Source organism: Ammospiza caudacuta, chromosome 17, assembly GCF_027887145.1.
Source record: "Ammospiza caudacuta isolate bAmmCau1 chromosome 17, bAmmCau1.pri, whole genome shotgun sequence".
Taxonomy (NCBI): Eukaryota; Metazoa; Chordata; class Aves; order Passeriformes; family Passerellidae; genus Ammospiza; species Ammospiza caudacuta.
In genome coordinates this window covers 17,078,386-17,106,300 of record NC_080609.1, presented here as the reverse complement: position 1 = coordinate 17,106,300, position 27,915 = coordinate 17,078,386, and the positions used below count along the sequence as shown (strand labels likewise).

Below are 27,915 nucleotides of genomic sequence, written 5' to 3'. Positions count from 1 at the left end.
TTTTTGCACTTAATTCCAATTCCTCATATTCAAACTCTTCTTTCTGAAAGAAAATGATTTTTAACATAAAAATATAAATTCTGCATATTAAAAGTGCATACACCTCGAATAATAAAACATACAAATAAATAATAAAAGGCATTGACACAGTCTCATGCAGTTGTCCTCAAATAATTTAAAATTTATGGTACAATGTTCAACCCCAAGTAGACAGCCTGCTTTCCAATTACTGTACAGGTCAAAAGCATTAAAATACAGAGGAGAATATCAAAGGTGTGGGAAAGCCCCACGTCCCTGTACCAGGTACAGTGATGTGACATGCAGTTTGAGAACTGTAGATATTCCAGTGTAAAATCTGACATTGTGTCCAGAAGAGAAATTGCATTTGCAACAGGACTTAAAATTCAATTTTAACCAATGGTGAGGCACAGGTGGTGAGCAAATCTGTACAAATTCATACTTGGAAGGCCACAGGACAATGAAGGAGCCACCGGTGGCCTGGATTCCCTTGTGTTACCCTACCCAAGGCAGTGTAGCACCTCCAAAGGGGTTATTGCACTCACAAATGGCACACGAGCCTGAGGCCAGCCCGTGTGCGCTGCAGGGCTGAGAGAGCCGGGACTGGTGGTTACACTTAGTTTTAATCTGTGTCTTTTAAAAAACACTATTTGCAGATAAATTGAGTGCTATCACCTTCTAAAAAACAGAGTCCCTAAGCCTTCAGGTCTAACACAGACATTGTACAAGTCTTCAGGTGCTTTTCTTCTACAAAATAAAGCTCTTAACAGTAACTGCTTTACGATGCTTTTGTTGAGAAAACCACGTAGGACTTTCATCTCACCACAGATTAAAACTAAATTTCAGTTCCCTCCACAGGTATCATTAGATACTGCCAAATTCTTTTGGATTAGTAGGCAAATGACAAAGATTTAAAAAAACCTAAACCAAACTAAAATAAATAAATAAAAAAAAAAAAAAACAAAAACAAAAAACACCACCACCCAACAGTGAAATTATTTGGAATGTTGTTTCCACACCCTCTCCATGCCAGCTGACCAAGGGGAGGGCACCAAAGGAGGAGTCCTGGGACCTGCAGGAAGCCCAGGGCAGCTGCCCTGGCCGTGCAGCACACAGGGCTGCCCACAGGACATGGCTCCAACCCCAGCACCCCAGCACCAGGGCACTCTGAGCACGGCCAGGCAGCCCAGGGCTCCCCCAGAGAGGCAGGCAAAGCCCCAAGAGCAGCCTGGGCAGCAGGGAACAGCTGCCCTGACAAGGACACTCACAGCAGCTCTGTGTGCCCTGCTCACAGCCCCTCACGCTGCATGCAATGCCAGGCTGCACACAGAACCCCGAGCAGTTTGCCCTGCTAACAAAAGGAAAAACAACACAAAAGAGAAATCAGTTTGTTCTCATTTCCCTGCTCCAATCCCTCTAACCTTACGTTACGCTGCAGCCTTGTCAGTAACGCAGAATCCTGCAAAGGAAAGAGCCAGAGATGTGCAAAGGAAGCAGAACCCAGGGACATGCTCCTGTGTGCCAGCAGCAGGGCCAGCACAGGCTCCAAGCCTGCTCCAGAGCCACGGCTGGGCGAGAGGCTTGCATAGTTAGGAAGGACATGCAGGGGGACAGCAGGGCCATGCAGGCTGCCTCACACCGAGGACAATGCTGGGCATGCTCCAGTTGCAGCTTCAGAAAGCAAAACCCCTGCAGCGACAGCGATGAGGGCACTTGCAGTGGGAGAAGTGCAATTAAGCTGCTAGCTTTCTATCCTAAGCATCTTGTTTTTATTAATCCGTATTTGATAAGTGTGAAAGGGTTAACAATTTACACACCCAAAGTGAGACACAAGTTACAGAGAACTGCAGGCACCAAATTGTCTATCAAATGTGATTAATACAAATAAAAGGTGCCTCTTCAATACACGTCGTTGAAAATGTGCTTATAACTTGAATACTACTAAACACTGTCCAAAAGATACAGCCCAAAAAGGGTAAAAAAAAGTCTCTAGGTGACTCCTGTAGGAATTGCGCACTGGAATGAAGGCGCTGCTCTCCTGCGCCCAGGGGCCAATTCCAGGAGCAGGAGCGAGTGGCAGACTGGGGATGTGGGGTGAAATGCAGGTCCCACGCTGGCACAGGCAAACCAACCCAAAGCCAGCTGGAAACACTCTGCCTGAACGCTGCTTTGCCTTGGAGCTCACCTGTCTGGGAGCAGGGGCATGCCTGGGCCTCCCTTCCCAGGCATTGCCCATCACTGTGAGCTGTACCTGGCTTCCAGGACCTTGGCAGGAAGGCCCCAGACCCCGCCACCCAGCCAGGCTGGCCAGGACAGAGCTGGCAGAGCTGCTCCCACCACACTCAGATGCCAGTGAGACTTCCAGGCCCTACATGCCACCACCCAGGGCAGGCAGAGGGCCCTGGGCAGCAGCAGCCTCTGGGAGATGGCAGAGCCCACCTCCCCACAGCCACGAGTGCTTCTGATGGCCAACAGGAACTTTAAGATGTGACCATGTACATGCAGCTGCTCCAGAACAGCCTCAAGCCACTGCTGCTTGAAGGATCCATCTGCAAAGCCACGGTGGTGCTGGCATCTAGGACTTGGCAGATCCCTCTCTCGAGTGTTCCCTGGTACCGTGCCACATCCTGGCAGCTGGACAACACAACACCATGGACAGGAGCTCCTACACATGAAAGGGACAAGAGAGAAGTCTGCTTTAAAGCAAGGAGAGAAGACTGATGATTTTCCCCTTTAAGTAGGGCCTGTAATAACCTACATGCCATTTCTGAAACATTTATCCTACTTCACTGATGGAGTTAGGACTGCAACAGCAACAAGGCTTTGATTAACACTCCCAGAGAACAGTGTTTCCCACACCCTTCAAGCCTGTCCTGTGCAAGGAAGCTCACTGACTACTGAAGATGTGTGACACAGACGGGCAGAGCTGTGCAGGGACAGCAGGGGCTGCTCCCAAGGGCCCTGGAACAGACACAGACACGAGCAGGATGCACTCCCCAGAGGCTCACACTCCCCCATTCTGCCCAGGGCATGTCTCATGTCCCACAGGAGCCCTGGTGCACCCTGCTAAGCCAAACCCCTTTGCCTGAGGACACCCCAAGCCAAACTCCCTGAGCAGGAAACCCAGCAGAGAGGAGCAGCCCCCACCTGCTCAGGGACAAGGGCACTGCCAGGGCAGCCCTCCTGCCTACTCACACTGCACAGCAAGGAGCCTGTGCACAGAGCTGCCCTTCCAGAGGGACAGAAATCCAGGCTGGCTGCATTGAGAGAGCAGATAGGGCTGGAGCTGGCAGCAATTAGCATCAGGAATTATGGAGAATGTGCACAAAGAGAGTGAGATCGGCTTCTCATGGGATTGCAGAGGTTCGATTACTTTTATCAGCTGCTGGAATACCAGGACCTCCATCTCCCTTCTACCCAAATGAGAGCTCCAAGGACCATTATCTCGCTACAGATAGAAACATTGAACCGGTGTTCAGCTAAAACATGGGTTTGGACATGGCTCCAAATTCCCTTCAGTCAGGCATGCAGCACAGGAGCAAACCACCTCAAAACCCACACACCAGCTTCCAGTTTAAACTCCTCCAGTGAATGATGACATGAAAAAAATGTCATTTGATAAAAATAACCTTTCACAAATGTCCATGGCAAAATGCACAGAAAGTAGTTCTGTCTATTAAAAGATCCCAAACCGAGCCAGCATAAGCCACCGGAATTACATTCTTGCTAGAAGAGTTGTTACAAGAGAAGAGCCAAGACAGTGTAAGACCTTAATACAGATAAAACCTTAAACAAATACTTCAACATCAACATTTCAGGGAGTAATTTAAGTACTGCAGTGTGAAGCAAGTCTTATCTGCTCTGCTGGATGTAACAGAAAATAATCCATGAATAATCCAAGTCATACATTTCAGAAGCAAGCAATGCAATCTTTGCTTCTCGTTGCTGCAATAAATGAGACTGAAACAATGCCTGGGCGAAGGAATGCATGGGGGGACAGTCATGTCTGGGTTGGAACAGGCAGGGCATTCCACCTCAGGCTGTGGGCACTGCTGGAGCACGTGGAGGGGATGCAGCAGGACATCACCAGGACCCTGCAAGGGCTCCACGGCAGGTGGGCTCATCCCACACTGACCCCAGCTCGAGGGCACTCCCAGCCCAGCCCCACACACACCAGGAGCCTGCTGCCCCCAACCCCTCCTCCCCAAGCCTGCTGCAGGTGTGTGCTGAGCAGAAAACTGATCCCAGAGCAGCAAGGTGTCCTGGGGGCAAGGCTGCCTGCAGGGCAAGCAGGACCTCAGCAAGGGAGGGGGCAGAGGCCAGTTTGTTATGCTGATGGGACAGAGCACACACGTCCCTGGCCCAAGCTCTGCCATTGGGCTGGACAGGCACAGACCTCACTCAGCAGAGAGCCTGCCCAGCACATTGCCCAGCTTGTCACAACCTACACAACAGGCTGTGGATAAAGGATATGCAGCACATCAATAAAAACTCATGGATTCAAAAAAAAAAGGATTACACCACATATATGTAAAAGGACTTAAGAAATCCACCTTAAGAGGAACCTTACAGAACTTGAGGAATCTCCCCTGTAAGAAGGGCATGTAAACAAAGACATCAGTAGATGTAGTGTTTTGACCCTGGTGGAGGCTGTCATCCAAACAAGAAGGGGAACCTTCCACTGAGGGACATGTGGCAGCCAGTCCCACAGGCAGGGGACAGGCAGGCCAGAGGGAAGAATGTACAGCACTCTGGGGAACAGGAAAACTGCCCCTCCAACCCACACCAAGGGGCCTGTCAAAGCATGCTCAGAGAGGGCAGGATGACACTTGGTCTAAACATCACCCCTAGAGATAACGGACGCTTAATTACACCACTAGGATAAGGGTCTGAGCACATCAGGAAATGCTTTCCAGGAGTTTGAACAGGGCCATCCTGACAGCATCATGGCCATCCAGGTGTGTGGATGTAACTCTCCCATGGCACTGCTTCCACAGGACGAGCTGACCAGCAGCTGCTGCCCAGGGATTTCTTCTGTTGTTTAGTAGAGCATTTCAGAAGAAAGTAGTGAAACAGGACAGGCTAGAGGTTGCCTTAGGTATGGACAAAGCAAAACTCTTCACAGACATAGCAACAAAAACTGCAGGTTACATTTCAAACTTCCTGCTGCTGGAATGCAAAAAGGAAATCTATTACACAGACGTGCACAGAGACACACAGGTACCTTTCTGTCCGTCACTAATGCTAGTCCCTCCTATACTGGCTGAGTATATACCTGAGAAATAACATTAGTGTTGAAATATTGCCCTTTAGAAAGCTTGGAAATGGAGGGGAGCAGGGACAGAGAGTTGAGAGCAGAAAGAAGCGACAGTCTCTCCAGTTTCCTTCGCATCCTCCACAGCTCAGAACAAGGCCATACACCAGTGTGGACACAGCCCACTCAGAACAAGACCAAAGGAATATCAGTTCACAGCTCTACAAAGCACGCCAGTGTCAGCACAACTGCGGGCAGGTCCCAACCCTCAAATCTGAAGAAAGTTGTTGCACTTTCGACAGAGACTCCTGTACAAGTGCTATGGGACAGCTGCATTCATGTTCAACAACGACTCCAGCTAGGCTACTTGCACCAGTGCTGGCTGCCTGTGGCTATTTGGTTTGATGGCAGAATCAAAGGCGCTTTAACAACTTGCAGTTAACTTCTCCTCAAAAACATACATTAGGCACATGAACAAAAAACAAGAGCTCAGAATAAATTAGCTTCTCAGCAGAAGAAAAGACACCTGGATTGCAGCATTTCACTGAGGTTCCAGAGAAGGCCGTACAGACACCTGCATGCTGGAAGGTAACTTTTTCAGCGGCTTGTCAGCAGACTGCTTGCCACTGGAAGGAGGAGACTGGACTCTGGGATCTAGCTGGGAAGACTTGGACTTGCGACTGGATAGCAGAGAATGTTTGTTAGATGTGGCATCTTTTGAGACAAGTTTTTCTTTTGTGGTCATGTTGGCATTGGTTTGAGAGGCTGGTGGGACACCACCTTTATCCGGTTTGTCCTCCAGCACATTTTTACTGCCTGACTTGGAACTGACACTCCCTGTCTTTTTTGAAAGCATTGTTGTCTTCCCCAGGTCTGCCGACCTCCGTGTCTCCTTCTGCCTTAAGGCTGATTTAAAGAAAGACAAACCCTTCTCTTCCGACTTGCTGTCCCTCTTGAGGCCGGAGCGCGCGGCAGCGCTCGGGGAGCGCAGGCTGGCCATGGAGGAGCTGCGCACGTGCCTGCTGTCCACTGCCCTGCTGTCGCTCCTGGAGTGGCTGATGCGCGGGGAGCTCGTCCTGGAGCCGCTGGTAACGCTCGTTTTATCTGAGCCCAGGCTGACCTTGGAGCCCTCCCTGCTGAGGCTGCGCTCCGAAGTCCGGCTCTTCCCGGAGGAAGAGCCCTTAGTCAATGAGCCTGATGGGGTTTTCTTGGCAGCTGTGGAGGATGGAGAAGAACCTGACTTCTGCTTCTGTGGAGCTGAAGGGACAGACGCCTCCAGGGACTTTGTGCTGTGGTCCTTCCTGGCCTGCGTGGGAGCAGGAGACCCGTGTCGCCCGCTGACCCTCGAGGAGTCTGCCTTACTTCGAGACCGGGAAGCTTTCTGAGAGCTCTTCAGTGGAGGAGAAGAGTGAGAGACTTTGCTCTCTTGGGTAGCTAAGACTGTCCTTCCCTTCCTCAAACTTTTGTCTGGCTCAGAAGCTCCTTTGGAGCTGTGACCCTTCTTAGGGGTGTCATGTGCCTTCTCTGCAGCCAGCCCCGTCCCAGCTGGGGCTTTCACCTCCTTCACTGGGGAGCTGTCCACAGAATCGCTCTGGTCAACAAAGGCGATTTGATTGTTGTTATCAAAAGGGTCCAGAGCAGGGTGATTCCTGTCTGGCTGCACAGAGCTTTTCCCATAGCCATCTGAAAGGTCTGAGCTCGATGTCCTTACAACGGACTCTTCCCTGAAGGCCCCTTCCATGACAGCCAAAGGGGCTCTGCGAGCTGTCCTGTGCTCTCGCCGACTGCTGTCACAGGGCTCCAAGTAGCTGCTAGAGAGATTCCTCAGGCTGCCAAAGCACGAGGTGGAAACTTTATCGTCAGCAGCTTCCCCAATCTTCTCCAGAGTGGAAGCAGAGGTATGTACTGGGGAATCTCCAGAGAAGCGTGATGGGGAGTTGGAGCGGAACTGCAGCTTTGCAGAGAGTGACCACGAGGGCCTGACACCGTTCTCACTCACTGCCAGCGGGCTGGTGACAGAGGATCTGGATGACAAGCTCTGACGCTGGACACTCCTTACAAACGGTCGAGTTGAAAATCCTCCTGCAGAGAAAGCACGTGACAGTCTCAGTGGGAAAGCCAAGGCTGCAGCTGGTTTACCCCACCCATCCACGTTTCCCCACGAGAGCCAAGCAGCCCACCCACACCTCACCATGTTTATCTCCACGCAGGCTGCAGGCACAGCTTCTTGCAAAAAAGTTGAATGAGGAATCCAACAACTGTTACATGCTAGGGGTCACCCAGGAGCAGCTTTCTGAAGCCTCTAACTGATAACCCAGATTCTTTTCTCATCCTTGAGCACCAGATCAAACACAAGGTTTGCACCTCCAAAGTCCTTGAAACTGGCAAGATCACCAGCTAGGATTATGATTCTGTATTAAAGAATATTTCTCAGAGCATTCTGTGAAAGGCAAAGTAGGATTCCCACCTCTAGACCAAGTGATGTAATTGTATTTAGAAAAACAAAATATAAGTATTTTAGAAGTGTGACTTCTATGGTTGGACCTGACAGCTGTCACAGCACTGCTGCAGGGGCATCTCCACAGCAGCTTCCAAATGCTCTGACTGACCCATGAAGCTCTGCATTTTCAGAAGTTACAAGACAATGTGTGGAGGAACCAGGCAAAGCCAGGAACTGAACAGTAACTTGCACACATGGGTGAGTTTTCATCTCCCTCCTTGGGACCATCCATAAGCACAGCAGCAGGTAATTAGTGCTTATGTTAAATCTGCCAGGACTGTGTCAGCCACCCTGCAAAGGTGATGCAGTGAGACCCAGAGAGAACACTAGCACGAGAAGTTCCTGACTGAAAGGTTTTATTGATGGCATTTGCTTTCTTTGAAAGGCTCCTTAAGGTTCCTGCCCGCTGTCCTCCAACTTTTCCTATGAGACAGAAGCCCACCCGTGCTCCCACTGAGCCAGCTCCTGCCTGTCTCAGCTGGACTAACCATCCCTCTCAACCACAGATGTTGCAGCTGTTTCCGCAAGGATCGTGCCACAGGAGGACAAGCAGCCCCCGGAGAGGTACACACCATCATCTTCGCTGCGCTCCCCGGCGAGCTCCACGGACTCGGAGAGCGAGGCGAGCGAGGTGCGGCGCGAGGAGGCGGCCGAGGCCACGCTGGGCTGCTTGCTGCCCGGGAGCCGGCTGACCCAGTGCTCGCACAGCGACGAGCTGGTGGAGCCTGCGGGACACACACAAACATGTCAGCAGAGGGGGCAGCCCCGGGGACAGGCACCGCTGCACTGCCCTGGGTCACACCTGAGCCTGGAGCTGGCCCTCACAGCCTGCGGGACACACACACACATCAGCAGAGCCGGGCAGCCCTGGCTCGGGCACTGCTGCACTGCCCTGGGTCACACCTGAGCCTGGAGCTGGCCCTCACAGCCTGCGGGACACACACACACATCAGCAGAGCCGGGCAGCCCTGGCTCGGGCACTGCTGCACTGCCCTGGGTCACACCTGAGCCTGGAGCTGGCCCTCATGGCCCCAGCACCCAGACACTGCCACGGGAATGGGGCTGTACTCTTCTGGAGCATTTATGGTCAGATCTGCACTTGTCCCAGCGTGCTGTGAATACCAGCACACAGGCACTGGCATTTCAGCTGCCACCCCAAGGCCACAAAAATCCCTTTTTTCCAGAGGCCACAGCTCACCCTGGATTCCACCAACACATGCACTATGGGCACCTCCTTAGGACTGAGAATGCTGCCACAGGGAAGGAGCAAGTCACAATTTGATGTCCTGCACAAGGGCAGCTCTGAGCAGTCACCCGTGGGGCACAGGGGCTCCCCCATCTCCCTGCCAAAACTGCCCTAGCAGAAGAGCTGGAAAGTTGCCATGGCCTCTGACACCCAGCCACAGACTCAGACAAGCCTCGCTGAGTTCTGGGACACAAGAATGGGGGTTTAAGCAGAGCTGGGTGGAAAATTCCCCAGAAGGACAAAGTACCCAAGGAAGACAAGTCAGAGGCAGCCCTGGACAGGGCCAGCAGGGCTTACCTGCCACCGAGCTGTTGGCAGACCACGAGGGGATCGCTGTGCGCCGCTGGTAGAACAAGATGTAAGCGGTCTGCTTGCAGACTTCACTTTCAGAAAGCTGCTGAACTTCACTATCATCGAAGCAGTACCACTGGCCATCCACAGAATTCTTGCAATAAGCTAAGGAACAATACATTACTGTAAGACTCTCTCACTCCTACTGCTCTCAGGTTTGCTGCGTGACATTTAACATAAGGTTATCTGCTATGATGGACTCAGACAATGCAAGAGACAGATGGATTCTGGCATCATCTTCCAGTCTGACTGGCAAGATGGAAGCCTGAGGCTGCCAGAACATTATAAACAGCTTACATTTCAGGACTTTCTTTGTCCACCATTACCACTCAGAACAGAACATCATTTGGGGTGGCTCCGTTCCCTTCACCCTCTGTAACTTGTGACACTGCTTTCATCAGTGACTCCCTTTCTGACTCCATACAGAAATATAACCAGCATCTTTGTGAAAGGCTCCCCCACAGACAGCACAGCAGGACACTTGCCTGTATAATGTCCCCCTTGCATGGTGCCATGGTGGTTGCAGACAGCATACAGGTCATAGATGTAGTCCTCAGGATCCCTGCCGAGGCCATAGGGTTTCCGCCAAGGTGACCAGTGTGATGGCAGGCTCCAGCTGCTCTGGCTGCGTTTCACGACGTGAGGAGTCATGTCCAAGCCACTCAAGGGAAACTTAACCATGTTCTGAAGTTTCATCCTTCGGTCTCCTTCCTGCGTACAGAGAAGAGCACGAGCTGCAGAGGCCAAGGCCACCATGCCTGGGAAAGCCCAGGTGAGGAACACACAGGGCGGAATGGCTGCTTCTAAAGAGGGGAGTCTACTCACATCACTCAGCAGTCCCTCAGCAACACCACCGGCATCCTTACCTGCCTAAACCTTTTGAGATGTATGATGAGAACATCAGGTAAGGTCCAGAGGCTCAGTGTGATGCTACCCTGCTGCAGCTGCTTACAGTGAGGGCATCGCCATGCATCATCTGGGGCAAGCTACAAGGAACGGGCAGGAGTGGGTGTTGGTTTGCAAATCCAAGGCAGCTTGCACCACACCCCTGCTCCCCTGCTGCCCCTAGCCCCGTGCAGACATTGACCCCTCTGCCTCATCTCCCCCCAGCACTTATCGAGCTCAGTGGAAATGCAGGGTTCCCAATGATGCTTTTCAAAGTGACAGGCAGAGATATGTGTGTCTCATTCAGGAGGCACTTTCTGCTGCAAGGCAGAATTCAGCCAGTGCTGCTGTGCAGAGGACTTTTTGCACCTTATAAACACCAGTGCCTTGGAAGTGGAGAAGGAACAGGAAAAACCAAGGCAAAAAGCAGGCAGGCTTGGCAGCCTGAAAAGTATTGTCTCAAGAAAACCAGCAGTAGAAAAAAAAAAGCAGGGATAAAAAAGCAGAAAAAAATCAGAGCAGAAAGAAGAAAGGTGTACTTTGGATGCCCCTCTGACACCTCACTGCCCTCTAGGAACCCTCTCCTTCTTCTGTAGTCCCAACAGCCCAGAGTTACACACTGAAGACTCTCCCTGTCCCCCAAGCCTCCCTCCGAGCCCAGTGCTCAGAGAACTCAGCAGCCACAGAGATTTAACTCCTCCCCCACCTCTGAAAGAACCAACAAGAGAGAGAGGTTCCCAAACTATCACAGCTCAGTCCTGGGTCCAAAGACTATCTCCAGATGAGCCCTTTGTGCAGCAGATTAGAGACCACCACAGGAATTCAGATGGCTCCCATGTGCCAGGCAGGGGCCAGGTCAGAGCCCTCTCTAGCCTGCCTGTGCACACCATCACTCCTGTCCCTCCAGGCTCACACAACGGGCAGAGCCAGAGCAGGGGAGCAGCCACCTTCCTGCAGAACTGAACCCATAAAGGCACACTGTCCTGACCCTTTATCATATTCACTGTATTTCACAGAGGAAATTGCCAAAGAGAGGACTAAGTCCTTGTATCAACATTTGGGAGGCAAAGAACTCAGCAGCAGGACCTCCCACAAGCTTCTCACTGCAGAGGAGCTCCGTTAGCAGCACAGATAACTAATCTTGTGTTACAAATCTATTCTCCTGTCACAAGGAATCGGTGTTTGCACAACAGAGCTTCCTGGAGTGAGGGAGTTCCTGCAGCATGTGAACAAGCCAGAGCACACAGTCTGTATCTACCTGTTCCTCTTTGGTGTACAGTTGGAAACACTGAGATAAAGTGCAGATCTGAGGTTGATGATGAAGCTCTCTCTGCTGGCGGACGCTTTCAGAGTCTGGAATATATTCCTCTTCTGTATTCACAAACAAGCTGCATCAGGGAGACACCACATTTACCAGCACATCCCCTTGCTCCCCAGGCTGCCCCTGCAGACAGGGGCTGGGCACAGGTGGAGTTTGAGTGGTCTCATGTTTGCTGAAGGATGCACAGTTCACACAAGCAAGCTGCAAGCAGCAATTGTGGGCTGAACACAGTTTAAGGTTTTTTACTTCATACTTACTAATCTTTAGTTTCTTTGTCCCATTCTACCACTAATTTCACATGAGCAGTTCCCCCCTGTCCGCATGACTTCAATGCCCTGCAGGGAGGAGCAGAAATAAGTCAGACCATCCTTCAATCCAAAGTCTACATTATCTTCTACAGGCATGTAATTTCTCTCTACAAGCCCTTCACCCTTCCTTCACTCCCACAGCTGAGATTTGCAAAGGAGTAAAAGGAATTCACACAGCAAAACACTTGGCAAAGCTGGTAAATGCCTTCACCCAAGTGTGCGAGTTCTGTAAGGCAACATACACCTGTTACAGATCAGGCATTTATCAACATTCCAGAGAACAACAGGCACAAGAAAAAAATAAAAAATAGTGAGAGTAATATTTTCATTCTGTTCTCCATTTCCAGGGAGGACAGACTCCAGATGGCATGACACACAACTGAGGTATTCTCACACAGCTTCCTGAGGATGCTCCCTCATTTCCCTGCTCCTCAGTGCGTTCCACACATCCCCACCAGGACTGTCCATTTCTGCATGGCAAACACCGAGCTCCCAGCTAACACAGCTCTCTGCCCTGCTGGGAAGCACCCAGCACTGAGGGCCGGCTCACCTTTCCACTGTTGGGTGGCAGAGGGGTCGCTCCTCCTGAGGTAGCAAGTATGTTATGCCCACAACACTGACCACTCGCAAGCTGAACGGGCAAACCTGCGATAAGAGAACAGAGACACCTCAGTGCCTCCAACCCAACCTGCCCCTGGCTGACAAAGACTTCACCCTAGAACACGTTTGACATGATAAAGCAAATGTACAAGGTCTCAAAGATGCCTGTGCCAATGAGCTGACAAAGGGCTGAGCAATGGAACCTGTGCATGCAACAGCTCACATTTGTCTCACCTGCAAGCAGGCTGCAGGCCGCAGGAAATACTGCATCTTCTCCAGTATTTCCTTCTGCAGAATATCCCAAGCAATTGTTTTTTCCAAGTGCAACACAAAGGGCAAGCCAAACCTATGGAAAGGAGAAGCATTTGAGGAACAATTAAAAGGTTATCCTGTTCAGCAATCGGAACCCTAAACTGCATGGGAGAACTTCATGTGAAATTTTGTGAAGCTTCAGAGGCTGAGGCAGTTCTCAGCCTCCAGCTGATACAAATGCCTTTGTCATGGTTGTTTCTCACTTCTCTCCTTCCCCCCACTTTCACTCCAATTAAAAATTCCCACCCATAACAGCATCTGGTCAAACATGCTGCTCTCAAACCAAACAAACATGGTGTATCCTCCCAACTGGGCTGCATTTGTTTCTTTGCAGTAATGCAATACTTGAAGTTCACCAAAATTAGAAATATTTTGCTGCACCCATTAATGCTTCTTGATCAACAAGTTCTTTAGCACTTGATGCTGCTCCTTCACCTGAGCCTGTACTAGAGGACAATAAAATCCAGGTCAGTTTAGGAAGCAGCCAGAAGAGTAACTCCAGCCATGCTGCTGCCAGTCACCTTTTGCTCTGCTGTCCAGTGCACGCTCTGTTACACACCAGCAAGACAATCTTGTCATTTGCTGCTAGTTTAGGAGAGGACTGTTCCAGTTTTCCAGACTTCATCATTCCTTGAGAGTAAGCTATTGTTCGGGAGTGCTCAGTGCCACATTTCAAGTTATTCAGGTTATTGTTCACATGTATTCCTGAAAAATTAAGAGAAAGGAAACATTTCATTATGTCATTTGCCTTTAGTGCCCTGATGCCCCCCTCAAGAAGCCCTCATTGGGCTACAGAGGAGCAGGTCAGTGTGGAATCAGGAGCATTTTCATCACTTGGACAAAGGCTTCAAAGAGCAACTTCCTTTCACAGTGTTTATCTGCAAGTGCTCCCCATCTGATTTTTCACAGCAGGTTGTACAAGCACTCCAGCTTTTACTGCCCGCAAGAAACACTGAAGAGCCAAGAACCCAACTTGCTACTTCCAATAATAAAATTTGCCTTTGATTACACTCCACCTGCCCAGGATACCATGATTCCCTTTCACTAAAGGGCCATGCAGAGGCCGAGGAGTTTGAGCTTGGAAAGAGAAAGTGCTTGTTCATTCCTGAGACTGTTTATTCATCACTAGCAATCTGATTTTAAATAACACAATTTCAGTGGCTTCATCTGGTCCCTAGCAGGCCTTTAAATTAAGGCTGACAAGAGATTTCCCATTAAGCCAGCCTGGCCTGCAGCATCAGCCCCGAGAAGAGGCAGAAAGGAGTGTACAGCACTGCTTGATAACCTCCCAGCTGACAACACTATTAAATCTTCCGGAATGAGCCTGGACAAAGTCAGAGCTGAAATCAATACACCAGAACATCAACAGCTTGTGGGACTCATTCTTTTCCCACACAAACCTCCCTCACCAGTCACCCGAGGTGGGCATTAAGAGTTATTGACTCACCTCTCTGACTGAGGATGCCCTCAGGCCTGAAGATCTCTGGGGTCTCAAAGGCAAAAATGCAGTCGCTCTCGTGGATGGTGTCCAAGTCGTCGGTGTCGCAGAAGGAGCGATGGAACCCATCGTAGTACATCTCTGTCAGCACGATCTGCAGGCACCACGAGCAAACCAGAGCCCATCAAACCACCCACACCAGCTCAGTGCCCCATCTCTCAGCTGGGATTTTCCTGCTAAGGGATGGCACTCCTCAACACACCCTGTCATCAGCCAGGAGCAAGGAACAGGGAGAAGGACAGCCACAAATGAGAAGCTGAGGTAAAAGCAACATATGGAGAGGTTTTGGTGGAATTCAACAGCTTTCCTGAAGCTCTTCCTACAGAGGAATTTGCTGTGGTTGCCTCCCTGCCAGCATGCACACCATGGGGTCAGGCAGGTCTGCACACTGCACTGAGGGCTATTCCAACATCACTAGGATCCAAACAGCCAATGCACAGGGAAGAGCATGACCAGATTTCCACCACTACCTCGCTTCCCTATTCAAGCATGGGCAGCCAATTCCAATTCCTATACATCCAACGAGGGACAAAAGCCTCCCCTCTCCCTCCCAGCGCAGGGAGGGCACCCAGGTGAGCAGCCCAGCCCCTTACCTGCTCCGTGGGTATCTTGGTTTCCGAGGACACGGCCTCGCGCAGCCTGGCCACGGTTCCGGAGATGGGCACGGCCACGCCGATGCGCATGCAGTGCGAGCACTTGCCCTGGTACACCACGGTGACGTAGAGAGGCCTGTGGAGAGCAGGGCAGCACTGCCAGGCTGGGCTCAGCACCCCTGGGCACCGCCCGAGCAGCCTCAGCCCAGCCTGGGCACACCCAGGCTGCCCCCCAGGTACAGGGCCCTCCTGACTGTCCGGATCCACCTCACTGCAGCTGCACTCAGCCGCAGCCTGACAAGGGTGTTTGATTATAGACTCCTTTCCTACCATATGGCCTGGTGTTACCTGCTCCCACAAGCAGAACATCTCAAAAGGGCCCACAAAGTTAAAACCAAAACTGTCTAGCAGAAGGCAATCAGGTTTCCAGCAGGGATCCAGTAAGGAAGCTGGGCACAGTCAGTATAAGACAGCACCCTGAAGTACTTGGAGAGCTGCTACTGGGAACAGGCTGCCTCAATCCTGCCTCCAACAGCAGCCAGCAGCACTACTGGGGAGAGAAGAGGGAGGGGACACCTTCCCTGGACAGCCCACTCAGCCTCCACCCAGTGGTGAAGCAGGGATTTCCAGAGCAAATGTGACAGCAATGTTTCATCTGCCCTATCATTGCTCTGTTCCACTGCTTCTGGAACCTACACAAGTTTTCTGGATGCAAACACCAGGTGAAGGAGTTTGTTTATACCACATGTACTTTTGCTGTGCATCCCTATCTTCACTTTGAATGTTTTATCTGGATTTTTTCCCTCCCCTGAAGTTTTTTCTTTATTTGCATCAGCTGTCTTTCAAAAAAGCAAAACATTTTGGAGGAAAGACTTTAACTTCAATTTTTGAAATTGGAGCGATCAGTGAGGCTGTTCTCAAAAACCAAAATGTTTCATCCTTTTCCCTTTTTTAATTTTAAAATGCTATAAATCAAGGGAACAGCAAAATACTTTGGTTATGTGAAACAAAGACTTTTTCTCCCAAAATTAATTCTATACGAAGGATAGGCTTTTCAAGTAAAAGCCTCAATTTTCCATTTGACCTAAACAGCAAAACATTAATCTCCATACGGTCCTATCTATCTTTTTAATGACTTATCAGAAATGTTGTCGGTGTTGTCTCCTGCAGCAGCAAGTGAAGGAGCAGGACACGCAGGGGAAAGAGCCGAGAGCTGGGGACAGCTCCGTACCGGGTGTGCGGCAGAGGGATCGGCAGCGAGATGCACAGGAAGGGGTCGAAGGTGTTGCTCTGCTTCTGGCAGTGAGGGCACGTCAGGGAGGACCTGGGACAACATGGATAACAGGGCACAGTTACACCTCACTGGCAATGTATAAACCATCAAATCCCACATCCACCACGGGAAACCCGGAAGGGTTTGTCTTTGGGGAGAGGTGAAGTTACAGGACAGGACAGAGACAGCCAGCACTGGGGTGCACACAGCCCTTACACAGGGAAAGCTCCAGATGAGAGTCCATTCTCATTCTCCAGGATTCCATTCTCATTCAGAATCAACCTGCACCTGACAAAGGCTTTGTGTCTTAGACCAGGCTTAAGGTTTTACCTTTACAAAGGAAAAGTTGGCAAATAACGGGGAGGAAGCCCAGCAATTTAATTCTTACGGGAGTACAGGCACAAGTCATCAAGGAACACTGGTGATTCAGCTGTTCTCTTCCAATAGTTCTAAATTAGAAAGCTCTCTTGTCAGAAAGAAGGGAAACTCAAGGGAGAGCCCTGAAAGGATAGTGATAACTTCACTCAGAATTCCCAAGTGCCAGATGACAAGCACTCTGCACACACTGGGGGATCTCTAACTCCCAGGCACCTCTAGATCCTGCCATGGGCTCTTCCCTCTGACAGTCAGGGTGAGCCCCAGAGCAATAGGCTTTCCTGAGCCTTTGCCCATGAAGCACTGACTCACTCTCAGGATGCACAGGAACAGGTGTAGTGGGACATACTGCAGATTTACACAGAATATACCAGTTTTGAAGCAGTGAAGATCACTCTTTCCTCTAGAGCAAGGTCTTAGTTCAGCAGGAATTCAGAAGCAGCTGTTAACAGAGTGATACCAGTCCCAACTGTACTGGGAGCCAGTGTCAGTTTAGAATCATACTGGGGTCACCCATACATTCAACAGATTTACAGAATACCATACCTGTACTGGGCTTGAAAGAGTTCCTGCACAAAAGTGCTACTGATGGGAAAGGCTGGGCCCTCAAGCAGCACATCATCCTCCAGCGGCGGCTGAAAGAGAGAACAAACCCTTGAGGCACACCCAGGTGTGGGGGGAGCACCAAGAGGGTGCCTCCAGAACCCCAGTCAGATTGTACTTTCCTTAGCCAAAATCACTGGGAAAATGCCACAAGCATTTTTAACTACCAAGCACACTCTGCTCCAAGGGGTGGGCATGCAGGAAGGTGAGGTGGGCAGGGCACCCCAGGAAGGGCATGGGGCTCACACCTGACAGGGTCTGGCAGCCCCCAGTAAACCCTCCTGGCTATTGCAGAGCCACTCAAACACAACTGCCCCAGGGAGCAGGGATTAGTGGAACAGCTGGTTACATTCCAGGGCAGAAACAAACATTATTTTAACGCAAGCTTTTGTTCCACTTGAACTACTGAAGCTGAGAAGCCAATGGGGAGAACTACTTTAACAGGAAAGCCTGTGTGCGAGTTAGACTCCCACAGTGTCCCCCAGCAGCATCCCTTACCTTGAGCGGAGGCATGCCACCGGAATTCACCACATTGTTGAGATCCTCGTGGACTCTGTCGAGCAGCCAAAGCAGGAACTCCTGGGCATCGTGCTGGGCGTTGCCGCGGTACTGCATCGCGTTCTTGGACACGATGTTCTGTGGGGAGAAGAGACCCTGCAGCAACAGCCAATGCACAGCTGGGGCCACTCCAGCACACCTACCCTGCCTCACATAGCACCTGACACTGCTGCCCTAATGAAACCTTCTCTTTGCTCCAGCTGAAGCAAAACAACAAGTTAGTCTCCTAATGCCCACACACTCTGTCTTGCTGACTGCAGTTTTGGTGGGGTCACACTTTTCCCAAAACCTTGATGCAGGTGATCAATGCTAATCTAGGTCTACAGTTCCTGGACTCAGCCAGGATCAGGACATCTAAATCACAGATGCTTCTGCAGTCTGATCATCATCATGCAGGTAGAGCAAAATTACGTCCCATCAGCACCGTGTCAAGCACAGGAGTAGTACAGGCCACCATGGAATTTTTTCTGCTGGGTACCAAGACTGACTCCACTATGCATAACTCACTCATCCTAAACACTATCTTCTGCTGCCATCCAGGCCAGGGAGGTGCAGCTTTCCCTGGACACAAGGAACCATGGCACCCCAGAGCCAATGCTCCCAGTGCTGGAGCAGCACCCTGTCCCATGCTGTGCTGCACCTACATCCTTGGCACACCTGTGTGAACAGAGAGAAACTGTTCACACAGGACTATGACTGACAGAGCAGGGTCCTCAGGAGGGGCAGTGGCAGGGCAGAGGCCAGACAGCACCTGCAGGGCAGGAATGGGTGGGAAGGAGCCCAGGCCCAGCAGGCTGCACATGTGCCTCGTGCCAGAGCTCCTCCACTCTTCTAATCAGAGTTGGCAACAGATTTGAGAAATGAGGTTGGGCTGCTCACTTTATCCCTCTGAAAATGGGGTCACCAGAGAGGGGGGTGGTGATGAAAGAGGCAGGAAAGGACTGATAAACATACACCCTCTATGCTCTATAATCTGTCCACTGTCTCAAGGCTGCAAAATAATGGGAAACAGAAATAATCTGCTCTCATTACATATGTGCAGATCTTCTGACAGCAGATTTACTGCCCTTGCTGTGCAGGGACCAGCACTCTCCCACATAAAATATGTGCACACAGCGTGAACCACGGGAGTGGTCCGTGGCCAACACTCTGTGCCACACTGGTGTGATCCCAGCGCCTCTGAAAAGGGGACATGGCGGGGTTCTCATAAGGACTTCAGGATCCAGGCTAGTACTTGTTATTGCCTCTTCCCCAGAGGCACATCACTCCAGTGCAGAGCCTCCCTGGCTTTTGCTGATGCGTGTCCCTGGTGACGCAGTGTGCCCAGAGAGCAGCCAGGCTGTACCAATCCCAAGCACAGTGAGCAGGGATGCACAGCAGTGACGTGCCCTGCTCCGTATCTGTGCCACTGCTCGGCTCAGCAGCATCTCCATGATAATTGCTCTGCTTTCCTCAGCACTCTTGCAGCCTGAGTGGACTAAGGATAAAGAGCTGCTTGTGGAGACACATCACAAGACGTTGGAAGTGATTCAGGAAGCACGACAAAATATCAGATGCAACTTCCTCACGAGAGGCTCTGCTAAACAAACACTCCAGCATCAGCAGCGTGTCCCCAGCACCGCTAACAGCTCCTGCCAGCGCTGCTACAAGTGGGTGTGTGGCTGCTGCTCCAGGGAATGCCCTGTGTGTGTGTGTGTGTGTCCCCTCCCAGCCCCGGTCAGTGGGTCTGTGACTGCTGAAACCCCTGTGGCTGCTGCTCCAGGGAATGTCCTGTGTGTGTGTGTCCCCTCCCAGCCCCGGTCAGTGGGTCTGTGACTGCTGAAACCCCTGCGGCTGCTGCTCCAGGGAATGTCCTGTGTGTGTGTGTCCCCTCCCAGCCCCTGTCAGGGGCTGTGGCAGCAACCCCAGACACGCAGGGTGTGGGGGGAACAATGGACACACAGAACAGTCAGTGCTGAGGGACGTGATTAAACCTGAGAGAGACAGAGGTGCCGACTCAAATTAACAACTTAACAACTGAGACAAATACCAGGAACTCCCATAGGGCAGGCCCCCAGCCTGATGGGTCAGCACCAAACACTGCCCCACACACCTCCCTGCTCCCTGGTGGGCTGAGGGCAGCAGGCAGAACAGCATGGGGGTCCCCAGAGCCCCCAGCAATAGAAAGGGCTGTACAGGAGCTGGGGATCCCCGCAGCCCTGTGCTGTGGATGGGGCACTGCAGCCCCTCAGCAGCCAGACCGGCCATTCCTGAACAGCTCCAGGAACGTTTGACAGGCAAAGCAGACAAATGAGCAAGAGCCTCAACACTGAGCACTGGCCAGCCAGCACCTCTCCATATTTACTTTCCAAGTCTGCCCTTCCAGCCCAGCAGAAAGTTTCTGGCTCTTGCCATAACCCTAAACTTTCACCCCTCTTTTGCTCATCACTTAAGACAACACCTAATTTTGCTGGTCCTGCAGTAATGCAACAGCAACTGTAACTGGATTCAGACACAGGGTTAGGATGCAAATGCTCTAAAAACACATGAAAACCACCACATTTACCAACCCCCAGGAGCCATTAATCCTCTGCCCCTAATCTGGTTCTCCTGTAAGCAGAGCTGGCACATCTGACCAGCTTCTGTCCAGCATTGCAGGGTGTTAAGAATGACTCTGGAACAATTCTGGTGTGGCTGGTTCAGCTGTGAGGCACCAGGAGTGGGCATGGACGCTGACACTGCCTCCCAACACCTTCCACAATGCACAGCACCTCCAGCCCTATCCTCAGCTCAGCCCTTGTGAGCCTCATAGGTGGGTCGATCCTCCATTCCACCAGATGTGCATGCAGCGGGACACAGACACCCCGAGTGAAGTGGCTCCATCCAAAGAGATAAGGGGAAAAATCAAAATTTCCCATCAATCCCACTTATGTACCCCTAATACAAGCACCCTACAACCTTATCAGTCCCTGCCTGTCCATGAAGCAGATCTATAGCAAAGACATTATCATTTTTACCAGGCCACTGAAAGTTTAATAATAATTCATCTACTGCTCCAAATAGATGCAATAAATAGATCAAAACAGAGCTGAACTACTGGCCTCTTCTTTGCTGCTATTATTGTTCCAGATCACAAAGACAACGAGAGGAAAAATGCCAGGCTGCTACTTTCCAGTGTGGCCCTGCTAGGAAGCAACTGTGGAAGCATTTGCAGATACAAAGTCAGCTCAGCAGAGACCTGACCCAATGACACACATGAGCAGGAGAGAAAGGCCATTCTTTATCTTCTGTCCAACAGTGAGTTATGCTCAAGCACGGTATTTCTCTTGTTCAAGCCCACAGCCACAGTTTTGTGTTTGAGTAAGTTCTACAGCAGACAACCAGTTACCTGAATTGCCCTCTCTGCTCACACACAGACAGCTCTTCCCCCTCTCTGGAGATGTTCTTTTCTGGGGAGACCAGCACCCAGCCAGCAGCGTGGTTCAGGCCCCAGGGCTCAGGAAGGGAGCTCCTCCATTCAGGGGCAGAGGAGATCCCTGTGGACTTGGCCTTAGCACAGGCATCACACAGGGAAAAGGGAGCTTTGATGACAGGAGGTCTGTCACAGCGGCCGGGGCAGGACAAAGCTCTCCTCCCTGGCCTCTGGGCAGCCAGAGGCACCAGGCTCTGGAGGCAGCAGCCCGTGTCCCCACACATCCTGCCCTGTGCAAGGCAGAGGGGAGTAAGCACAGCCCTAATGAGAATAGTTCAGGAAGCAAAGCCATGAGGAGCACTACAGGGAGCAGCACAGCAGCACCAGAGGGATTCTCCACCACGTTCAACAAGCCCAGACAAGAAGCATCATCGCCCTGCCCCTGCCTAACACCTCTCATGCCGGCAGCTACTCTCACCCTCCCAGGCTGAAGCCTGTTAATCCTCTTTAAGCACCTTCCTTCAGCCGTAGGGAGAGAGTGAAGCTTGCCCAGACGATGCTGTGCAGAGTGTGCAGACACAGAGGCAGGATGTGTGCTGCACTGCCCAGCTGGCACACTCCTCTCCAGGCCCTTCCCAGGAGGGCAGCTCCCGCTGCCAGGAGGCACTGCCAGGAGCCAGCGCTGGCTGCCAGGGGAATTCACCTTACAAAGAGCAGAAATCCCACATTGCTCAGCGAGAACTTGTTCTCCTGCTACACTAGTAGAGCAACTGGTGGGATTGAAAAGAATAAGGGATTGAGGAGCAGGAGAATGCCACAAACGTGAAGCAGCCCAGTAAAGGACTATCAGTAAATGCTGGCACAGAGGGCAGACGGGAAGGCTGGGCTCAGAGCCCAAGGAGCTGCACACCTGCACCTCTCCTGCTCTCCCCAGGCTCTGCTGCAGGTCCCGAGCTGGACACAGAAACTGAGTGGGGGGATCCCATCATTGCCACTCTGAGAAGCCTTCCCTTGCACATTATAACAAACACTCACTTCAGTGACACAGCCATATGCAAACAAGTTCATTAGCGGTGCTGTGCTGAAATGGCAGGGAGAATGGGCTCACTCCAATGAAGTGTGGCCATGTGCAAAGCACAGGGCAGCACAGATCCAATTAAGCTGCCTGGGAACATGCATCCCCCTCACGGCTTCCGCGGGCTGCCAGGCACCACACAGTTCTCATACTTTCACCATGTGTCATTTTGCACAAGCAGCATGGAAATAAAACCTGGAAGCTCAGAAGACAAAAAACACAAGTGGGCAACGATGTACATTCTCCCCCAGCCTCACAGAGGGTCCTGCCAACCCCCATGGGCACCTGGCAGTGGAGCAGGAATGCTGTTCCACACTGGAGTCTCTTCTCTTGCCTCAGCCAAGCCTCTGCTCTGGAAAGGAGCACCCACAGCACATTTCTGCTGCCCCTCTAGCAGAACCCCCTCAGCAAACCACATCCGACCTCTGGACTCTGCTGCTCAGCCTCGGCTCCCCAGCCTCGTGCTGCACTCACTCCGATCAAAGTTTGAAGCACAACACAGAAATCCCCAGAAAGCATTTTGACTTCACAGGTAAGTCAGACAGCTGCCTTAAGGCAACCAGATCTGCTGCAGGAAACCCTTCCCAAGGGGTTTATGTGTGTAGAAAGAGAGTAAAGCAATTGTAAGGAAAAACAGGCAAGAAAATAAGCAAAACAAAACAAACCATACATGCAATAATGGACTTACATCTTATTGATAATGAACATTTAAAAAAAAAAGGTGTAAAGTGGCAGGACTGCCAGACCTTTGTGATCCCAGTGAAACACATTCCTGTGATGCCAAGAACCATCAGAAAAATGATGCAGAAAACTTGTAACTTGCTTTTTGTTTTAAGGAAAGTGTTTCAACTCCAACTCCCAGAGCAGCCCTAGGACAAACCTCCTCAGTTTGATGCCACCACTGGAAGCACCTGGACTGAACTGCAACAAGCACTTCAACATCCCACGTTACCTAACCCACTCAAAGCCTCTTTAGAGCAACACAGAAACTGAAGCACCAGGAACCACAGCCACGCTACCAGAAGGGAAGGGTGAAGGGTCTCACATTTATTCTTTCATGTCCCTTTCTTCCATCCCTCTGTGCAGAGGGAGGACAGTTTGCTCTCTGCAGAAATATCTTAGGAATAAGCAGTTGATCCTACCCAGAATAAAATAACTGATCCTGTGCTGGGCAGAGAGCAAGACAATTAAAATACAATCCAGGAGATCACATCTGACACATCACTGGCCCCATTAGCAAGGCACAAGGGCTCTGGGGAGCAGAAGGGCCTGGGGCTGACAGCTCCGTGAGCAGGACCAAAGGCTCCTGACAGCCACACTGCCCCAGCAGCCCCAATGAGAGCTGCTCTCACTGCACCTTCAGCAGGAGGCAAAGATCTGACCATGTCAACACTTCCAGGAGCTCCTTCATCACTCGCGAGTTAGTGATTAACTCCCAAACAAGTGCCCAACAGATTGCTTGTCCCAAAGTGATATATTTGCACCAAATGCATTCCCAAAACACCTTGAAATGAGTTTCAAACAGCTACCTGGAAATCCCACACCAAACATAAATTTAAAAATAAATTAAAAAAAAAAAAAAGGAAGCAGCACTTTTAACCTGGCACAATAATCCCTGCTCTACCAACAGGGATTCATTCTGGGTTCAGATCCAATTCTGACAACCCAACCCAGATGAGTTATGGTGACTGTGCTGTATTTGCTGAACATGCGGCAGGTCACAGCCAAGGCCATCTTCTTGTAGGATGAGAAATGCAATCCCAGCTCTGGCATGCAAAGGGTCTTGTTAAACATGGGCATGCTTCAGTGGCCAACTGCCCCGGAGCCTCAGAGAAAGTCTCAAGACGGTAAGAGCCTCATCATTCACAGAAGGCCCACACTCCACAGAAGGCAGAGGATTTGCATAAGAACATAATTTTCCAAGCCCAATTAGTTTAAATCACAATCCTTCTCACTGCCGACCCCCACCATCACCTCGGAGGGCTCCAACACAAAGGGCACTCTGTGCTGCCGGTCTGACACTCCCGGCAGCTCTGCAGGCAGCACGGGACAGCTCCCTGCAAAAAAACAACCCCAAAACCCTGCTCATACAATAGATGTTTGTCACCATTGTCACCCCATCACAAAGGGGAAAGAGGAAGCACAAGCTGCAATATCGGCCCCAGTTATGAAAGCAGCAGTTTTGTTTGGGCAGGAAAACAAAACCCACGGAGCAATCGGAAGAGAAGGCTTGTTAAAGCAAACAGCAAAGGAGCCCAGCACCAGTGGGAAAGTCACCCTCAGCAGAGACACCCAGCAACTGCCATGGCGCTCTGCCACGGTGCTCCCGTTCTGTTCCCACCCAGGAACCAAACCCTTCTGCTTCACCTCTCGGTCCGGTCCTTGGGGACCTTTTCCTACCACCTCAGCCTCCTTTCCCCTGCTCTGTCAGCAGCCCCAACCTCCCCTCTCTGTGCACAAGCTCTCTGCCAGACTCTCCCCTCAACCTGCAGCTACAGATGAACCATTTATCACAAACCAGCTGTTCAAACTGCATTTTGCTTAACTTCAGCAGCTGCATCATTCAGAGACCCATGACATGGGTTATTTCCTGAAGACCAACTTAAAAAGAGAGAAAACACTACCAAGGAAAACCAGCTGAGGGTAAAAAGTATGCTAAAAACCAGCCCTTCAAAGGCCCTTGTCCACAAGGACTCCAAGACATGCTTCCTTGAAAATAATTTCCTCTCTTCCAAGATAGAAGCCTTCAGATATAAGAATGAGCAAAAAAATAAGTATCATCCTTTGTCCTAAAATACATTTAGTAGCTGCAGAGAAGTACTTAAGAATTAGCAAGTGCTTTTGCCCTGTTACATTTGGTGCCAAAAGAGGAAAAATAGCAAACAAAACAACACATGGATTTGAAAGCATGCTGAATAAAGAGCCTTTTGCCTATCAAATAAATATTACTGTCAGTGGCTATTACTGTTGGAGGGAAAGCCCAAAATTACTCTGTGAAAACACTTTACACCCTAAAAAACAATTACATCAAGGCAGGAATGTTCCACCCTCTAAGCAGAACAAGCTGGGGGGATGTTTTCCTTGTTTTGCGGAGAAGCAGCAGTTTCCAGAATGAAAATACTGATCTTTGCCTTTCTCCAATCTGAGCGCATTGTTTACATTTGTAAATGATCTGTGCAAATCTGCTGTTGAGAAAAAGTTTAATAGTAGGTTCAGCAACTTAACTGTCTTTAGAAACATTAATTTCGTATTAGAAGTAATTGACCTCTGTAAGGGAACAGCACTTGACACAATGACACAGTCCTGCAGCAGGACCCAGGCTGCTGGCACCGTGCAGTGCTGAACTGGATCGACTGGGACCAGATTCCTCCAGCAAGAGGCTTTTCAGAACCTCCAGGGACCTGGCAGGTATGGGATGGATGGGCTCCAGCTCCATCCCTAGCAGAACAGCGCTGCCTTACCGTCAGCAGCGCCTGCAAACAGCAAAGTTCTGCTCTCAGCACCTGCGGAACATGGCCTTAATTTAATCCCTGGCCGTGATGGCTTCCTCCTGCTGCCACTCGTGTCCCTGCTCCCACAGCCTGGCCTAGAAAGAGAGCTGCTCCCCCTTCTATCAGCTCCACTGCCAGAAGACAATCCTGCTTTCACCGTTTCTCCTGCTATTACTCAGGAGAAATCCACAATTTGTTCTCCTGCCACACCACCTCAGGAGCAGTGACAGGTCAAGGTGAGTGCCCCGTGGCGCTGCCAAGGCTGGACTCAGAGAGTGATCAGCTTTCCAGGTGCTCTCCCATAAAAACCTCTCCTGAAAAGACCAGAGGCACACGTGGTCCTTGTGCCAGGCATCCTGAGAGAAGGCAAACAGCCAGGGTCTCCAGGGTTATTCCCTGCAGGACAGGTGGGTGCAGCTGCCTCAAGAGGCACAGGAGAAGCAAAGAGAAGAGAGGGAAGAGGTGCTGGCCATGCAAATGACTGAGGGTGCCAAAGGCCACTGCCACCTCAGAGAACCCTCTAGGACATCCCACCATCCAGCAGCACCAAGGGAGAGCTGACTTTGGGACGCAGTCTCTACCTGCTGTGCACCCCAGCTGAACTGCATACAGAGGGCCCAAGACTGTGTCAGTGTTCTCGCTGCTTTCATGCATTTGAACATCTCCTCTGCAAGTCACCCTGCAAGAAAAATACCCCTGCAAGTGGTAGAGACATTCCCCTGAGTGTCTCTAAGTTCATGGTGTGGAGGCTACCACCCACCCTCTGATTCTCTAACACAGCCAGAGTCTTCCGTGCCAGGAATAACACTTCTCCCTGTTCCAGGAGGCAAAGCAGGCCTAGGGCAGTTTTAAAACAGTTTTTATGTTTTAATGCCCGATTTCATCCAAAGCTACGGCAGGGAGTTTTTACACCACAGCACAAGGACCAAGCCCTGTGCTCCAACAGCTCCTGGGGCAGGCGCAAGGCCCGGGCAGGGCAGGGGCTGTTGGATGGAACCAACACTGCGGGGCCAACCACCAGCGAGTCCGAGCAAGAGAGGACAAGCAGGTACTCCTGAAACACACCCCCTAAATCAGCCCCAACTCACGAGTTCTTGGTTAGCAGACTTCAAGGCACACCTCTCAACAGCCTCCTTCCTTGCATACTCACAACTCACAAACAACAGTTAGTTGCAACTTCCCTGATAGTAGCACAGTAGATGAATGAAACAGTAAAATGGGTATTTTCACCGATAAAAACCATCCAGAGCCATCAGCCAGCATCAAGCACCATGAGCAAAGAGCACGGCGGCAGCACCGCTCCCATCCCCACGGCGCTGCCGTGGGTGCCCAGCGCTGTCACCTGGGCAGGGCGTGCTGCCCGGGGAGGATGCCGGCAGCAGGAGCAGCACTCCAGGGCCATTGGCACACAGATAGCAGGGCCAGAGGGCTCTTCCCACGGCGCGGCTGCTCGGGCCGGCAGGATACCCTCCGCAGCTGGTGACCGGGGCAGCCTGCGGTGCCGGTGCGATGGTGACCCGTCGTGTCACGTTTGGACCTGTCGTGAGCCACGGCAGCACCGGCTGAGCCCCGAGCCCCGCCGCCTCCGCACCGCGGGCACCGGCCCTCCGGGGCTGCTCCCGGCGGCCTGGCCTGGCGCTCGCTCCTCCCGCCTCGACGGGACGAGGCCCCGGCTCACCTTGAAGTCGCGGCTGTGCTGCGGGGTGTACTCGAGCGTCCAGAGCGCCCGCACCAGCTGCGCCAGCTGCTCCGTGACCTCTCCGGGCGCGGGCGGCGGCCCGTCGGCGGGGGGCGGCCCGCCGCGGAACTGCTCCAGCGCCAGGAACTCGGCGAAGAGCTCGGTGTTGCTGAGGCACTGCAGGATGGCGTTCATGAAGCAGGTGTTGCCGTGGTTGCGCAGCCCCGCCACGCCGGGCACGGCCTCGGAGCCGCCGGCGGAGCGCGGCGGGGGCTCGGGGCTGCGCGGCGGGCCCGGCGGGAAGCAGCTGCCCAGGCCGCCCGTCGCCTGCGGCGGGGGCAGGCGCGGGGCGAGCGCGCCGCGGGTCTCGGGCTCGCTGCTGTAGTGCGAGAGCGTGGAGAGGGTCTTCAGCACGCGGCTCATGAACCCGCCGAGCGACCGCCCGGACGGCGCTGGGGCCGGGGCGGCGGTCGGGGCCGAGCCCGCGCCGCCGCCCGCCGCCCTCCCGCGGAAAAGCCGCTTGCTGAAGGAGCGCTTCTCCTTGGCGCTGCCGGCCGGCCCGGGGCCGCTCACCCGCGACATGGC

General features: G+C 51.8%; 1 protein-coding gene across 2 annotated transcripts; it reads right to left on the bottom strand.

Moving 5' to 3' along the window:
• On the bottom strand, window positions 1-27,912 carry USP31 (ubiquitin specific peptidase 31). Of its 2 annotated transcripts, XM_058815881.1 has the most exons (17): window positions 27,331-27,912; window positions 17,636-17,773; window positions 17,081-17,169; window positions 16,118-16,210; window positions 14,887-15,022; window positions 14,243-14,387; window positions 13,317-13,500; window positions 12,718-12,829; window positions 12,434-12,528; window positions 11,833-11,910; window positions 11,513-11,642; window positions 10,236-10,355; window positions 9,855-10,080; window positions 9,316-9,474; window positions 8,345-8,497; window positions 5,799-7,354; window positions 1-2,683 (listed from the first exon to the last, which is right to left on the bottom strand). In XM_058815881.1, exons 1-16 carry the CDS (start codon window positions 27,910-27,912, stop codon window positions 5,814-5,816), a joined length of 3,981 nt encoding a protein of 1,326 aa, XP_058671864.1. In that variant the 3' UTR covers window positions 1-2,683; window positions 5,799-5,813. The 2 variants fall into 2 exon arrangements, with proteins under 2 accessions (XP_058671864.1, XP_058671863.1); XM_058815880.1 differs by lacking the exon at window positions 1-2,683 and having other exon boundaries at window positions 4,640-7,354.
• Between the last annotated feature and the right edge of the window lie 3 nt (window positions 27,913-27,915).

Excerpts from the sequence above, each read along its gene's own strand:
- USP31 (XM_058815881.1), bottom strand. The coding sequence starts at position 27,912 with ATGTCGCGGGTGAGCGGCCCCGGGCCGGCCGGCAGCGCCAAGGAGAAG. Across the intron at positions 17,774-27,330 it reads AGCACAGCCGCGACTTCAAG|AACATCGTGTCCAAGAACGC; the intron begins GTGAGCCGGGGC and ends TTCTCCCCACAG. Across the intron at positions 9,475-9,854 it reads GCAAGGGGGACATTATACAG|CTTATTGCAAGAATTCTGTG; the intron begins GCAAGTGTCCTG and ends ATTGTTCCTTAG.